Source organism: Papilio xuthus, unplaced genomic scaffold (assembly GCF_000836235.2).
Source record: "Papilio xuthus unplaced genomic scaffold, Pxut_1.1 DF825783.1, whole genome shotgun sequence".
Classification (NCBI taxonomy): Eukaryota; Metazoa; Arthropoda; class Insecta; order Lepidoptera; family Papilionidae; genus Papilio; species Papilio xuthus.
This window is the reverse complement of record NW_013532866.1, coordinates 1041736-1058992: the sequence shown is the minus strand read 5'-3', so window position 1 is coordinate 1058992 and position 17257 is coordinate 1041736. Positions and strand designations below refer to the sequence as shown.

At 33.7% G+C, this 17257-nt stretch overlaps 1 protein-coding gene across 2 annotated transcripts in view; it reads left to right on the top strand.

Moving 5' to 3' along the window:
- Positions 1 to 15774, top strand: part of LOC106125769 (golgin subfamily A member 4) — a 62615-nt gene extending 46841 nt beyond the window's left edge. For both annotated transcript variants that reach the window (XM_013323100.1, XM_013323099.1), the window contains 6 exons: positions 1468 to 1498; positions 13077 to 13179; positions 13590 to 13718; positions 13932 to 14031; positions 14454 to 14541; positions 15133 to 15774. In XM_013323100.1, coding sequence (XP_013178554.1) covers positions 1468 to 1498; positions 13077 to 13179; positions 13590 to 13718; positions 13932 to 14031; positions 14454 to 14541; positions 15133 to 15315 — 634 coding nt within the window. In that variant the 3' untranslated portion in view covers positions 15316 to 15774. The remainder of the gene's footprint in view (positions 1 to 1467; positions 1499 to 13076; positions 13180 to 13589; positions 13719 to 13931; positions 14032 to 14453; positions 14542 to 15132) is intronic.
- The last annotated feature ends 1483 nt before the right edge of the window (positions 15775 to 17257 follow it).

The window sequence follows — 17257 nt, the reverse complement described above, 5'->3', positions numbered from 1 at the left end:
TCGAAATACTTATAAAATAGATCATCCTGTAGTTATTTGTCGATGCATTACGAACATCCTGTATTCAATTGAGTGCACAGATGTTTTCACATGCACAAGCCAACTAATGTTACGTCTGTGAAAATCAATATTCCAATAACTTTCACTTTAAACAAATTAAGAAACTGGAATAAAATATTTAAAAAGTCGTTTTATTTGATTTATTAAATTGTCGAAATGTTTGTCGGTCGGTAAAACCACAGTAATGGCGGTACAGGCCTGCAAAGGGTTGGCCTAAACTAAACTTAACTATAATGGATAAATGATTACTTAAGAATCTTAAAATAAATAAGATACGCTTTTAATATAATTTTAACAACTTACCGAGGTTTTCTGAAACCAAAAATTCCCGTTTGAAATGTCCTTCTTCAAAAATTAAAAAAAAATGTGACTCACATGTAAGCAAAACCTTTCGATTAAAAAGAAATTTCAAAATCGGACCACATCGGAGTTGCGCGCATTAAAAATAATCAGACGACTTGATATCCTACTTTTTGAAGTTTGCTAAAAACATAGCTCTTTTCAATATGCCCAGATAAATCTTTATGTATATTTAGTGTGTTTTTTCGTTTGCCTTCTAACAAGAATAATACGTATAAAGGTCATTTTTTATACCTTGACGTTTTTTTCCTTCAATCAATATACTTAGTAATAAAATTATAAGAAAAACCAGTCTGTATCAAATCGTTAAAATTTGTTTAAATTCGTAACATCAATAAAAACCAGATGCTTATAAAAACTTGTTAGTAACAATATAATTATGTCTAAGACTAAAGAGAAAAAATCTAGCTTGCTGTGCTGGTAAGTATTTTTTTAATAATCTTACTAATATTATAAACTATCCCGCAAATCAGTTCGCGCGGTATTAAAAAACATAATTAGTAACCTATGTGTTCTTCCAGACTATGCTCTATTTCATCGAGATCTGTCGTGTCGTTCAGGAGATACCTTCTAACAAACATCCATCTAAACATTCGCATTTATAATATTAATAAGATATGAAAGTTTGAATGGATATTTGTTACTAGGTTACTACAAAATTTAATGAAATCTAACAGAGTAATGGATAAGCATATGCTACTTGTTTATTTAATCCCGCGCACTCAAAGTCGCGGGACAAAGCTAGTAGTATAATATTACTGAGTAATTTCATTGATTTTATTAAGGAACATAAAACTGTATTCAATAGAATCTAATCTAATAGAAATCTTATCAGATTTATAACTTGCCTGCATGTACCGGAACAAACGAAAATTTCACCGTTCACCATCTCAAAGGCCGGCAACGCATCTGCGGTTCCTCTGGTATTGCTGATGTTCAGGAGGGTCGTTGAACACCTCTGTGTTCCCGCTGCTTGTTTGCCCTCTTCTGTTATAAAAAAAAGATTTACAGATAGACTGACCGACAATTTTTTTTTTATTGTTTCAGTTCTGGATTCCTGTCATCGTCTATTGAAGAGGTATGTTTTGACATTTTTTTAGTATTTTTTTTTTAATTTCAATGCCAAATCAATTAAAAAAATAGATATGTTGTTAGTAAACCTAGCTAATAATGTATTGTATTTTTATATTAACTTGAAATCTTCTTAGAAAGATTTTTAGGGTTCCGTACCTCATAGGAAAAATACAGAACCCTTATAGGATCACTTTGTTAACTAAGGCAAGGAAGCACAAATATTAATTTGATGTTTGAAATAATTATAAAATAGACTTCACATGTTTTTAATCTTTACGTAGGAAGTAGATCAGTCGCGTAGAGTTATTTATGAACCATATAGGGTTGTCAGTTATTTTTGTGATTTTTTTTACTATGTTTTGTTTTTATTAATATTTTCTGTTGTGTTCATACCGTTTAGTATAAAAAGACATGTTTAATATCTTTTTAATACAATTGCTTTATTTATGGCCAATAGCGTATTTAGCCAGTGTCTATTATTTTAAATAAAGCGTGTATAGGAAACTTAAATATCATGTAATATTGTTGTAAGATAAATAATCTTTAATTCTACTATAATTTATATGCAAAATTTTTCTTAAATCATTATAGTAATTGAACGAAAAGATGTTACCTATTTAAAAGGAATTTTCGTGATTGAATATACATAAAATTTGACATTGATAATATGGAGAAATGCATAAAGCTAATTTTATCAACATAAAATCTTTGAACAGAAATGTAATTTCAACAAATGGGCGACTCATAAAAAATCTCTTGTGCCAACCCTATACTTTTGGTTATTTAAGAGAAAGCGCATCCTGTTGTTTGAGGAACCAATTTATCTAACCAAATGTGGAAGTTGTAAGACAGTGTTAAATGAATTATATCGTTTTCCAAATATTATTTCCGATAGGACAGTCGTTTTTTCTCTTTGTAACAATTTGCCTCTTTACAAAAGAATAAATTAACAGCTTTATACTTACACGCGTTCATGTAAAAGGGTCTTGACAGACAGACGTACGAACATAGTGATCCTATAAGGGTTCCGTTTAAAAAAAAGTTGTAACTATGATTTTAGGTGCAGTAAAAACTGCATAATAGTACAAGAGAGCGCGTTTTTCTCGCTTATAAAGGTTTCTCTCTTACTTGAGTTTCTAGTTTAACGGATGTCTGTCAGGACCAGATGACTCTCGCTTATAGAGATGTCTCGCTTAGAATAGTTTACTTGTTTATTAAAAAACGTAAAATAATTAAATTTAAAGTAGGTTTTCACTGCAGAAATAATAATAAAACATAGTAAACTCTGCCTTTTATAAAATACGCGAGGAAATATATTTGTACATCTTTCAATTGTGGAAATTCTTTAAACCAACTAGCTGTTGCCCGCGATTCTGTCCGTGCGGGATTATAAAAATTTTAATTAGTAGCCTATCTGTTCTTCCAAACTATGTTCTATATTTATGCTAAATTTCAGCGAAATCTATGCAGCTTTTTTGAATACATTCTAACAATCATTCATACATTCATCCATACATATGCATTTATAATATTATGTAAGATTACTATCTTTAGAATACGCCAACATTTGGTGTTCAGTGACATCTTACGTGTGGCATCTTTTAATAGTAAGATTTATGTCACTCTTCCCGTGGCATAGCTTTAAACTGACGAAACTTAACCGTCAGATGTCGCTACGAACTTCCTTTGCTTTCGAACGTCTATAAATATAACGGGATATAGATATTTAGAAAGTTTTTTTTACCATAAATGAAAGTAAAATCTTATGGCTCTATCTTTTGTAATCTTACAAATATTGTAAATGAGAATGTTTGGATGGATGGATTGTTAGATAGTATCTCCAGAATGGCTGCATGTATCTTGCTGAAAGGCATAGATGTAGAACATAGTCTGGAAGAACATATGGTCAACTAATAATGTCAAGTAATTTTAGACAATTTACCGTTTTTTAATCTCTATTTTGGTCTCATAAATTCACTGGCACTTCATTATTTAAAATCAGCTTCTATTTAAATAAATAATTTAATTAATATTATAAATGCGAATGCATTCATGAATGTTTGTTTGAAGGTATCTTCGGAACAGCTCAACGGTTTTATGATGTTTCTCATAGATGTAGAACATAGTCTGGAAGAACATATCGGCTACTTATTACGTTTTTATAATACCGCGCGGAGTCGCGGGCGACAGCTAATTCATAGTTGTTTTAGTTGCACATATTTGTATGTTATCGTCATCTACATGGTTAATAGATAAGGTTATAGTTAAGTTAACAATGTTATCAGCCTCTTATCTTATTGATTCGTGGAATGTAACTAAACGCTGTGCAGCTTTTGATACAATAGACATAGTTAGAGATTTAGAAATAATATAATACCCATAGCTCAACTAATTTAAAATGTTAGTACCGACAAAATCATGTCTGTTCTTTTACTACGCCTATGGTTTGTTAAAAAAAAGTAATTAAAATCGGTTGAGGGATCGTCGATTAATCACGTGATCGAAAAGTTGATGTCCGAAAAAATCACGTGATGTTTCGGGATTTTTTTCTGGCCAATGAGGTATATTTTGTGAATAAAATTAACAATATTTTGAAAATTTCAATTTTTTTTTTGTACAAAAAATATACGTGATTTTAGGAATACGTAGGAGTAGTCACCTCTCCTCACATATCACCAGAGGGGATCAAAACATTACTAAAGTACATCACGTGCCCAATTCGGTAATAATAACGAAGTAACGGCCCGAGCCGAGGTTCCTGAGAAAGCCCTCGAGCTTAGTTACTCTTAAACGAGGTTTATGCTAAGTGCCATCTGCGCTCGGCCACCTCAAGCCCGGTGACGCTGTAAATGCCTCCTCAAGGCAAACAATGGCAATTCAGTCACAAAAAAAAACATCACGTGATTAATAGACGACCCTCTAAGGTTAGGAAAATATATCCTTACAGCATTCCGTAGTTCCGCTGAGAGATGAGCGTGTATTTAGAGACGTTTCCTTGTTTATATTTTAATTCTAAGAAAACACCATCATACCAACAAAGTACGTCAGTGAATATCCTTCAGTTGCTAGTAATAAATAATACTGTACAAACATCGACGCCCGCACTTTCACAACGTTCTAATTATATTTTACATCAATATAAATACCTACGGAAATTTGTTACATTCTGACATATCTATTTTTCCATATCATCATCAGCTCACTATACGTCCCCATCGAGGGGCTCGAAGCCTACCCTAAGTTAAGGGTAATTAAGCCATAGTCAACCAGCGTGGTTGACTATGGCTTAATTACCCTTTGGCTTGGCTTTGGTTGGCTATACCCAATGCGGGTTGGTTGACTTCACACATATCTTTGAATTTCTTCTCAGATATGTGCAGCATCACGATGTTTTCCTTCACCGTAAGAACGTCGGATAAATGTACATATGTAAATCGGAAATGGAAAAACACATTGGTACATGGCGGGATTCGAACCCAGGACCTTCAGATTGCAAGTCAAGTTCTTGACCACTGAACCGACGCTCTCATTTTTCCATATACATAACTTCAATTGTCAACCGCGACTTTTCGCGAGGTTTAAAAAAAATCTTTAATAGGCTATGTGTTCTTCCAGACTATGTTCTATATGTGTGCACAATTTCAGCGAAATTCATTCATCTAAACATTCGCATTTATAATATTAGTAAGACTAGTATGACTACTGTCACCGGCGACTCCATACACGCGGTTTTAAAAAAAAACTTAAATAGAGTATGCGTTCTTCCAGACTATGTTCTACATCTATGACAAATTTCATTGAGTTTGATTCAGTTGTACTGTAGATACCTTCTAACAAACATCCATCCATCTAAACATTCGCATTTATATTAGTAAGATAATAAGTGGGTTTCCGCTGACAACACACTTGTAAAATTCATATTGTTATTATCAATTCCTTTTAATAAGCAGTGAAAACCCACCTTTGTAGGCATCTAGGCATATGCTTGTAGTTCAAGATTGCTCTTAACATCGGCTTTGAAAGAACTTTATACTTTTTGTTTGATCTAGGATTATAATTTGGGTAAGTTTTAAAATCATATTAAAATTGACTTGTTAATTTTTTTTAGTTGTAATGTGCTACGACGTAGCAATATCGTAGAGGTGTTAAAAATAACTCTATAATATGAATCACTTTGGCTGTAGTTTGAGTTGTTAAATAAAAATCTCTACGGAATTCCTTCGGATACGAAGTCAGTTGACGCGAAAGACGTTCGTAATCGGACGTGTACGTTGGTTATTCAAATAACCGTTTTCGTTATCCTAACTGGTTTTTAGTTGCTTCAAACGTGTGTTTTTTTATGTTTTTTTTGTGAAAAAAATATCTGTGTTTGGTATGCCAATTTTAAAGTGAAAATAGATTATTAATTTTTTTATTTTACGCAAATTTGATTAAATAATTAACTTGCTAAACGTTATTAAATTTATTTTTAACTATCGCCCGTGACTCCGTCTGCGGGGTTTTAAAAGAAACTTACTGAGTTTATGTGTTCTTCCAGACTATGTTCTATATGAGTGGCAAATTTCTTCAATATCTGTTGAGCTGTTCCGTTGATATTTTCAAACAAACATCCATCCATTTAAACATTTCTAATATTAGTTAGATTAAACATAATATTTCATAAATTTAAGTTCTTTCTAGAATTACTGTTCAATATACATTTATTTATCATATTTCTAATATAATACAATTCATATCCAAAAAAAAATAAAAATATACATAACATATATTAAAAAGAGAACACCACCGGCTGCGGAATCCCATGACTCAAACAACCAGTGGTCAGGGCTGCAGAGACAGGAACCTTCTCACGATGCGCGCGGTTTCTAGGATAACTGCTTTTTGTATCGGGCCCTTAATCCAACTGTTTAGCGAGAGCTTTTTGAGATGTTGGTCGAAGCTCTTCGCTATCAGTCCATTTACCGATACGACTTACTGTTATCTTTATTTATTTTAAATAGACAATATGTTATTATACAAGTATTTCTGCAATGAAAACGCACAAAGAAAGTCGTATTAAGTCTTGATTATACTGAAACACATCATTGATCGTACGAAAACTATTTGGCATCATACCAAAACAATTAAATATCTATTTTACTAACAAATATTTGTTCTATACATTCCTATTGTTTGTAATAAATACAAGCCTTAAATTCATTAACTAGCTGTCGCCCGCGACTCTATCCGCGCGGAATTAAACATTTGACAGTGGTAGAGCCCACTTTAACATCTTCGCACGAATCGACCCGGCTTACCCGGTGAAATACCACGACCACACAGAAGACAGACCTCAAGTGGAAGCAATTCCGCGTTTCGTCTGATGAGTGTGCGTCCCGGAGGCCTAATTTAGTCCTCTTTCCCTTCACTTCCTTTTTCTTATAAGGAAAAGATGGGAAATGGAAGTGGACTTTCCGGATGAGAGGATGCATGGGAAGGGAAAATATTTTCTTTTCGTGCATCCTCTCCTCCGTCGATTAAATATCGCATATGCAATTGCGTATGTCTATGGGCAACGGTCACTTCGCTATTTCAGCGATTTCAGGTGGCCGCTCGTTCGTTTGCCACCTTATGATATAAAAAAAAAGACTATGTTCTACATTTATGCCAAATTTCATCGTAATCCGTTGAGTCGTTCTGGAGGTACCTTTTAACAAATATCCATGTAAACATTCGCATTTATAATATTAGTAAAATTTGCAACTTATGTCTAGTTTATAAGAAATTTTAAAGCAATTTAAATCTTTAACCTATATTCATAGTAAAAGACCTTGCATAAAGTTTCCGTTTTCCGTGAATTATTCAATAACTCGAAAATCTTTGTGAATTCACCTAAGGTCGACTAATAGCAGACGAAAAAAAAAATTAAAAATTTACTCAATCTCAAAACTTAAACTGGTGGTTAATGGGTTCAGATATTTCCTTAGTATATAGGACTCATATTTAATCAACTCTAAATATCTCACTTAGTGACTGAGTGTGGCAGAAAGTTATCTAGATGTTATAAAATTCGAACTAAAAAAAACTTGCGTAATAAAAAAACGCACGAAAGTTTAAAGATGGCGCATAAAAAAGCGCGCGCTGTCTGTCTAGTCACGTTTATGTTTACAACGCGCGTCCGTTCAGACGATAAATAACAGAGGAATGCGGCAAACCCATTGTTTGAAGATGCGAAAATATACGTTAGTTTTTTTATATATTGCATCTCTTGAAAAGGGTAAACGTGCCAGTAACTGACGTATATAAATAACGAATAGCTTCCGTACACTGAAGTGTTGTTAATTCCTTGTTTTTTTGCCAGGAATAGAATCTTACTAATATTATAAATGCGAATGTTGTATCTCCAGAACGGCTGCATGGATGTCCTTCCTATCTAGAACATACATTGGAAGAACATTTAGGCTATTGTTTTTTTTAATTTCGCGCGGACGGAATCGCGGGCGATAGCTACTTATAAATAAATTAACAATATACATAATATATCTTTCAATATAGTTGCGTAAAATAAACATTTTTGTGGCTTTTTAAAGATAGAATTGGCATTTAGCTACGTGTATTCTCAGCCACAAACAACCTTGACATTGCCTCTTAAACTGCGACATCGCGTCTACAATAGACTAGTTGTCGTCCGCGACTACGTCCGCGCGGAATTAAAAATAACCTCAAAAATTAGACTATGTGTTCTTCCAGATTATATTCTACATGTATGCCAAATTTCAGCGTGATCCATGTAGCCGTTGCGGAGATACCTTCTAACAAACATCCATCCAAATATTCGCATATTGTGAATGTATTAGCATTGTTCAAATCTCGTACCGTGGGTTTCCGAGACCAAAAATCATCGTATAAAACATATTGATATCTCTATTTTATCAATGATAATGACAGAGATTTTTACAGAGTTTTATACAGATTTTAGTCTCAGAAACACATGATTACTCAACTATGTATCAGTAATTTCAATTAAGTTGCTCTTTAACCTATTAAAGCAATTTAGCTATTTTTAAAATCATATTTGTACTACCCAAGTGGCATTATGCCAAACTCTTGCCGAATATTCAGTTGCCCTTAACTCATAAAATAAACCTTTTTTATGATCAGATAAAAGATTTTATTAAAACAGCTGTTACCGTATACTATAACTCATCAAATAATAACAAAAACACTTCAATGTAAAATGAAAGAAATATGTTTATTTATCATTTAAAATTTGTGTACACCAAACACTTTACGATAACTTTGTCGATATATTTAAGAAACCAGCTGCCGTCCGCGACACCGTCCGACCGGACTATGTTCTACATCTTTACCAAATTTCAGCGAGATCCATAGAGCCGTTTTAGAGATATCTTCAAACATACATCCATGTAAACATTCGCATTTACAATATTAGTAAGAAGTATGAACTATTTTTAAAATTATTTCCACGCTAACTCGTTGCCCATAATTTTGTATGAGTGAAATTTAAAAAAAAAGTCTTACGTTCCCTATGCATCTTTAGATTTCTTGAACGGTCTATAATTTTGGCATACCTTTCACGATTTATTAAAAAAGCAGTATAAATTTTAGGAAAGTACATATGAAATTAGCATAAAAAGTGTATATATAAATGTGAATGAACAGTATGTCTGTGTGGCTTATGCTTATAAAAAGTTCTCGCTGGGGTCTTACGTGTCCGAGCAAACCTGTGTTCGTAAGTATACATCATCCTGACATTCCCTACGTAAGGTCGGCAGAGTACTCCACTTTCATATTTATTAGACGTCATATTTTTTCGACTAATAGCCAAGCGACTGTCTCTATAGACAGCCGCAATTGTAGATGCGTTGTTTACCTTAAATCAACGGAGGGGGTACTATTCTCTTTCTATGAGTGCCCTCCTCCGTCCAATCTACTTTCCCTTTCCATAATTACCTTATAAGAAAATTGTGGAAAGAAAAAGAGCGTCGGTGGCTCAAGAGTCAAGTACTTGACTTGTAATCTGCAGGTCCTGGGTTCGAATCCCGCCATGTACCAATGTGTTTTTCGATTTCCGATTTCCATATGTACGTTCACGACGTTCTTACGGTGAAGGAAAACATCGTGATGCAACCTGCACAAATCTAAAAAGATTCAAAGGTATGTGTGAAGTCAACCAACCCGCACTTGGCCAGCGTGGTTGATTATGGCCTAATCGCCCTTAACTTAGGGTAGGCTCCGAGCCCCTCTGTAGGGACGTATAATGAGCTGACGATGATGATGATAATGATGAAAGGACTAAAATAAAGTCTCAGGCACGCACACTCATCAGACAAAATGTGGAATTGCTTCCACTTGACAACCAAGACCAACCAAGTGTCTTCTGTGTGGTCATTATATGGCACAGTTTGAGTGGACCATTTGTGCAGCTAATGCTATTATACAATCCGTACGACTATTCAAATCTATTTCTTTACTAAAAGTAATCAAAATTATACGATTCAATCGAATTTCAGACAGAATTATTTTTACATTACCATTGATCTATATTTAAAAATATCTTAAAATAGTGACCACAAGTAAGTCTGTTTTCATGTGACCCATGTAAACATTTACGTCATGTGATCGTAAGAAATGTTTCATCGTGTAAAGAATTCACATCCGGGACAAAACAAAATAACCACAAAACAGCAAGAAAAGACTTACGTCAATGAAGCTCAAGCTAATGTACACATTAGAAAGATTCTTTGGAAAATTTACTTACGTTTTATGATTGGAGAATTTTAATTTGATAGTTTTATGTGGATATATATATTTTATTGTGACAGTCTGTTAGTCTTAACCTAACCTAGTTTTGGAGAGTAAGGTGTCATTATATTTGTATTTAAGAGTGTCATAGAGGCACAAGAATATGAAATACATATGAGGAGATAGGTAGAAAGTATCGTTGCCGTCAAATCTATAAATTACTAACTGTAGCCCGAGGCTCCGTCTGCGCCGAAAGATTAGTACCCTATGCGTTCTTCCAGACTATGTTCTATATCTATGCCAAATTTCAGCGAGACCCATTCAGCCGTTCTGGAGTTATCTTCAAACATTCATCCATCCAAACATTCGCATTTATAATATTAGTAAGATACCTTTCCAATCCTGTCTTTATGAAGATATAGACAATGGTAAAAAAGACGTTTTTTTATGACATTATGACGATTTTATTTTACTCAATAAACGCTAGTGGGTAGTCTATAAAAAAACAATTGAAGATCTTATAAGATGCTAGCAGTTACCTCTGACTGCGCGAAGTTAGAAATAATTTCTTTTTTATATTGAATAAAGCAGTGCTTGACCACAAACCCACATGATTGCAAGTGGCTATGTGATCGAAGGATGGTACACACTTACTTAGTAAATACCTATTCACCCTGCTTTAGAAGGCTAATAAAGGCTAAGCTAATAATCAATTTATAGTGCCACCAACTTATCTGTAAAATGGCAAAAATAGGAACTTCGGTGACAGGTTGAAATGTCATTCGACTGTCAGTGTTTAGACCTACCACTAATATCTAGATGAGTCTTTTAACAAGGAGTTTGGAATTTATATATTGGTATGTTTTAGACGTAATTCCTATGCCACAGCAGTTTATCGTAAATACAAACTAAATAATGTAAATAAAACTGTATCGACTTTCCCGACTTTTGTGCACATTGGAATTAACTAGCAACACCGAAACGACGACCGCGACACCCGTCAGTTCACAGATAAGTTGGTGACACTATAAGCCTATGTCTAGCCTATTGTAGCTTCCCAATAGTGATATATTTTCCAAATCGCTTCAGCAGTTTCAAAGTCTATTAAATACAAACAATCAAATCTTTCTTTATTAGTATATAATCGCATCATCACAGATGCTTCAAACATGTTAACGTTATTTTTGTACAAAACTGCTAAAATAACCGTTATTTTCTTAACGACCTGCCTCGATCGAAATAGAAACGCGTAAAAGATTTAAATCCGTTCGTTTATTTGCTATAATTGTGGTAATGGAGTTCTTTAGTACGAATTTAACGCGTTTTATCCGCGAATATAAAATCAAACTAGTGTTTTGTTTTGCCTGTGACTAGAAATTGATATACCGTATTACGCTAAAATTCCTAAATATTTCTAATAAAAAACTTTTTCTCAAATAACTTTGTAATATTAGCTATGCTAATTTTATAATAGCCGCTTGTTACATAATCACTTTGTCACATACTCTTTACAAAATAACGATAAATAAATTCGTAATGGCCGCCATGTTTGGAATTTGACGTGTACACGTTTTCTTAAGAGCGTCGGTGGCTCATGGGTCAAGCACTTGACTCGCAATCTGCATGGCCTAGGTTCGAATCCCGACATGTACCAATGTGATTTCCGATTTACATATGGACATTTATCCGACGTTCTTACGCTGAAGGAAAACATCGTGATGCAACACATATGTAAGAAGAAATTCAAAGATATGTGTGAAGTCAACCAACCTGTACTTGGCCAGCATGGTTGACTATGGCCTAATTACCCTTAACTTAGGGTAGGCTCCGAGCCCCTCGGTGGGGACGTATAGTGAGCTGATGATGATGATGTTTTCTTAATTTTGGCTCTCATTAAACGATTTCTTTTGGGATTTAAAAATCGAACATCAATAGTTTTATTTCATCAGTCAAAATGTTTATTTTTTTATTTTTGGAAACAAAAGATGTCGATTGAGTACATACGATGTAATTTATTTAATAAATCTATTTACTTTTAATTTATAAAGGACTGGCCAAAAATATTTCATGTATTTAAAAAGAGCAAAATAATTCTATTTTTAAAATGTAGTAAAAAAGCGCGATCAAAGGCAATTTGCAGATTGCTTTTACGAGTAGACTGCTTGTGCCAAAATAAAAAGAGATTCACGCTTTTGTCACATCGTAATAGACGATATTTCACATGTGTGAAATACAGTTTTATTTAGTGAACTATTAAAGTAGATATTGTTTACTTTTTTATGATCAATCTAGCTATCACCTGCGACTCCGTCTGCACGGAATTAAAGAAAAGTAGCCTATGTGTTCTTCCAGACAATGCTCTATATGTGTTTCAAATTTCATCAAAATCTTTCAAACAAACATCCTAATATTAGTAAAATTAGTAAGATTTAACTCAAAATTCTATGTTGATTTCACTAAACGTTTTGAGTAATTATATTCTATACTAAAATGATCTGTACCTTAAATATGCAGACATTTAAGATCTCTCAAGACTTGTATGTAGCGTTTGATAAAATATGTCACAGTATAATTCTTTCTAAATGATATATTCTGTATTTCTAGACTATTTACCTATATTATTTAAGTCTAATATATCTAATAAATCATAAAATTATGATATCATGAGGTTTTTAAGTGACTTTAATAACATTATATTACGGAGTACCCCAAGGTTCGATTGTAGGACCATATTTGTGATTTACGTGTCGAGGTCTGTAGTCTCTGCTAACCCTTCTAGGTTACGTGCGTTAATTATGTTGGTATGTTGTTGTTGTATTCTTGTGTATTGTCCACAGCTTCAAGTCCGCAACTCGCGTACGGAGTCCACTGAGGATGACAAACGCAGTGACGACAGCAGGCCGCTTAGTCATGCTTCAGATTTCAGCAGAGATAACATACGTTAGTATATAATGGTCTAATCACCCCTAAATTATGGTTCTGAGCCCCTCCGTGTGGTCTTGCTGATGATGATGTTTAAACTCTATAGTGCTTTAGTACTTACAAATATTGGATTCTCTCTCTTATTCGCACGGGCGCTTTTGTAACGCCCCGTTATATACATAGTATTGTTGGTTACGGGAAGATCATACTGGCTGTCGCTCGTGGTTCTGTTCGCACGGAAATAAAAAATAACTTAAAAAGTAGACTATATGTTCTTCCCGATTATGTCCTATATGTATGCCAAATTTCATTGAGATCCATGCAGTCGTTCTGTAGATACCTTCTTACTAACATACATCTAAATAAATCTAGATGTATGTTTGAATTTATCTGCAGAATGGAAGGTGTAATTTATATGATTGTGGCAGTGTCGCTCAGCAACGCGCCGCGGCGCAGTCGGCGCGGTGTGTCTGCGCAGGAGTGGCAGCGGCCGCTCACACGCTACCTGCCTGTCGACAGGGACGACTTTGATCTGCGCAGGCATGTCGAGTCTGCTGGTATGTACATACAACATCTTTATATAAGACTAGCTATCGACCGTGAATTAAAAAATAGTCGGCTATGTTTTCTTCCAGGTTATGTTCTATATGTATGACAAATTTCATTAAGATTCGTTCAGCCGTTCCGGAGATACCTTCAAACATCCATCTAAACATTCGCATTTATAAAATTAATAAGATAAGATATTTATTCTAGCATGAATATTGCAGGTCATCAGATTGAGCTGTGCCCCTACGTGACAATAAACTCGACGTCATGTCGCGGCTACCTGCACAAGCTGGGGGCCAAGTTCCATACTTGGTCCAAAAGGTGACCACATTGCACCAAAACTCACCACATCACTCACAGATGGCGCTAGTAACATTTTATAAAATCACTAGCTGTCGCCCAGGACTCTGTCCACGCGAATTAAAAAAAAACTTAATAAGTAGTCTATGTGTTCTTACAGACTATATTTTATATGTATGCCAAATTTTATCGAGATCCATTGAGCCGTTCTGGAGATACCTTCTAACAAACAGCCATCCATCTAAACATTCGCAATTATAATATTAGTAAGATCAAGTCATAGCTTGCAACATAGATGGCGTTGTATCATAATATTTTCTCACACCAAAGTTACCATACACAAAATAAATAATTTCTTCTCAATCATTTTAGATTTCGATCTTATAACGTCATAATAGCAAACAAATGCCAATTAATGTTCATTTTCCCCCATTTGTGACTAGGTGGTTCGTTTTCGACCGGGAGACGAAAACGTTCGTCTACTACTGGGACAAGACTGAGAAGAAGCCGAGAGGTGGCGCATATTTCCAGGTACCATACTTATAACTTCATGTAGCCCAAACTGCTTATTATAAGGGCCGGATTTTACAATACTGGTGCCTGAAGTACCCCCTTTTTTGTGTAAGGATGGGGGAACATCTTCCAAAGGGTATATTAGGAGGTACCATAGACGCCCCTTTACGCCCTGCGCCCTGGGCGATCGCCCCTTCTCACCTTAGCATACATATATTTATATTATTTTGGCTTTTCATATCATTTTTACTCTGATCTGATAAGAAAACTGAATCATATGGCATTTGAGTATTCCTATTGCTTGTTGTTTCCTTGAAATTCTCTTCTATTATTGCTAAAGTTCAATATTAATGCTAATTTAAACTTTTGAAGGGAAATATATATTTTTGTTACTAAACTGATATATAAACACGGCTAAACACTCACGTATATACGTCCGGTGGCGGCACCGACTAGTTGAAATCCTGATGAAGGGCCCCCGATGGACTCGAAACTAGTCGGTGCCGCCACCGGACGTATATACGTGAGTGTTTAGCCGTGTTTATATATCAGTTTAGTATAATGTCTCACGAAAGTTTGAATAATTTAATATTTTTGTTACGTTATCAGGTAATCGAAGAAGTATACCTAGACCACGGCAACACTTCTAAATCACCAAACCCTCAGACCACATTCATAGTGAAGACCAGACAGAGACGATATTATCTGATGGCGCCTTCAGGAGAAGCTGCCAGGATATGGATAGATGTAATATTCACCGGGGCACAGGGGTACACTGAATACTTACAGTAAATATTCAATATTTAACGAGTATTGGAAAACTCAACTCAATATTTTTGAGTAAACAAATATTGATTGTAACTCAATATTTTTGATTTGATAAAAATCTATCGACGATTGGAAATTTGGAATGTATTAAGAAAACATATTTTGGAGAATGAAATATGTTTGAACGAAATATTTAATGTAATTCAAAAAGATTCCAATTTGTAATTTTAAACTCAGTATTGATGTAATATTGAGTATTGTAATATTAAATATTGAGTTTATTGTATGGGGATAAAATTATTTGAGATTTTTGGACTTAATATGACGAAACTGATATATAAACACGGCTAAACACTCACGTATATTCGACCGGTGGCGGCACCGACTAGTTTCGAGCCCATCGGGGGCCCTTCATCAGGATGAGTGGTACTGGTATTATTTCGCGGACAAGGCCCTCAGCTCACTGTGAGCTCACCGGACGTATATACGTGAATGTTTAGCCGTGTTTATATATCAGTTTAGTATAATGTCTCACGAAAGTTTCAATAATTTAATATGACGAGTTAATTCTTATATATATATATATATATATTAATATAAATATTATTACTGCAATGAGAATATTGTAAGTTTGATTATATAATTAATAATTCCAAATATTATAAAAACCGATTACAACGACATTGGAGGAATGTTGTTAAAACAGATTTGGAAAAATCATGTATCATTCAGACGGGATTCTATGTTTTTGGTAATTATGTTATATTGAACCGTTTTTTTTTATTAATTTGAATGCTTAATTTCGTATAATCAATGCATTTATCTCCATTTAGAATTTCGTCGGAAATAAAAAACAATTTTAGTTTTTTTTTTTTTTATAGTAACAGATGCTCGAATAAACTTTAGTTTTTTGTTTAACGTACTTATAAATCAGTAGACTGACAGCTGTTTGCATTTCCACAAGAAAATTGTATTTTTAGTAATTAACATATAAATGTTAGTAGAAACAGTATTTCTTAATATGAATTTCATTATAATAAATATAAATGTGATGTTGTTATGTGCCAATGTTATGTACAAGAAATATATTGAGCAGCTATTTTTATATACAAAATAATCGATTTTATTGGTGCCTTTAAAAAGACTGATAAATATCGTCTTATGATTGAAAGAAACAATAAATATGGTCAATTTTAAAGTATTTATTTTAACGCTAAAATTTATATGCACGCATATTTTGTAATGTTACCATGTAGCGCTTTTAGCAACGTAATGTTGCCATTATCGAATAGTTTCACTTTGTTTTTAGGTTATTTGTGATTGTAACTAATATAAAATATAATTAACTCTGTTTCCTAACATATATCCTACATTAATATGTAAATATATAATTCAATATATCTCGAAAATTATGAATATGTGCATTATATAAGAAAAATTTGAAACAATTTGCTTTATTTACAATATGCCAATGTTTTTGCTACATCTTTTATGTAGGTAATTTTAATTAAAAAATTATTTAAAATATATAACAAATATATTATTGTATTTTAAGTGTAATTTTAGTACAAAAATCGTGATTTTTTTGCGATGAATTTAGTACCAGTGTGGAAATTATATTATATGCTTGCAACACTTGTTATTAAAATGGCTGATACCAATTACTTATATGTAAGGTCACATTATTAACAGCCTGATTAATAAAATACTATTAAAATAAATACTTTTTGGTTTATTTCCCTAATTTATTTTGTGGGTACAGTCAGCGTCATATAGATCGTAACAGACAAGATATGCAAATATATAGGTACACCAAAAGTAATCAATTATATCGGTATAACAAAAGTCCTCAAATTAATAGATACATTCACCCTGCTCAAATACATCGGTACATACACAGCGTCAAATATATGAGTACATGCAAGATGCTCATAAATATCGTAGCAGCCACAGCGTCATAAGTAAC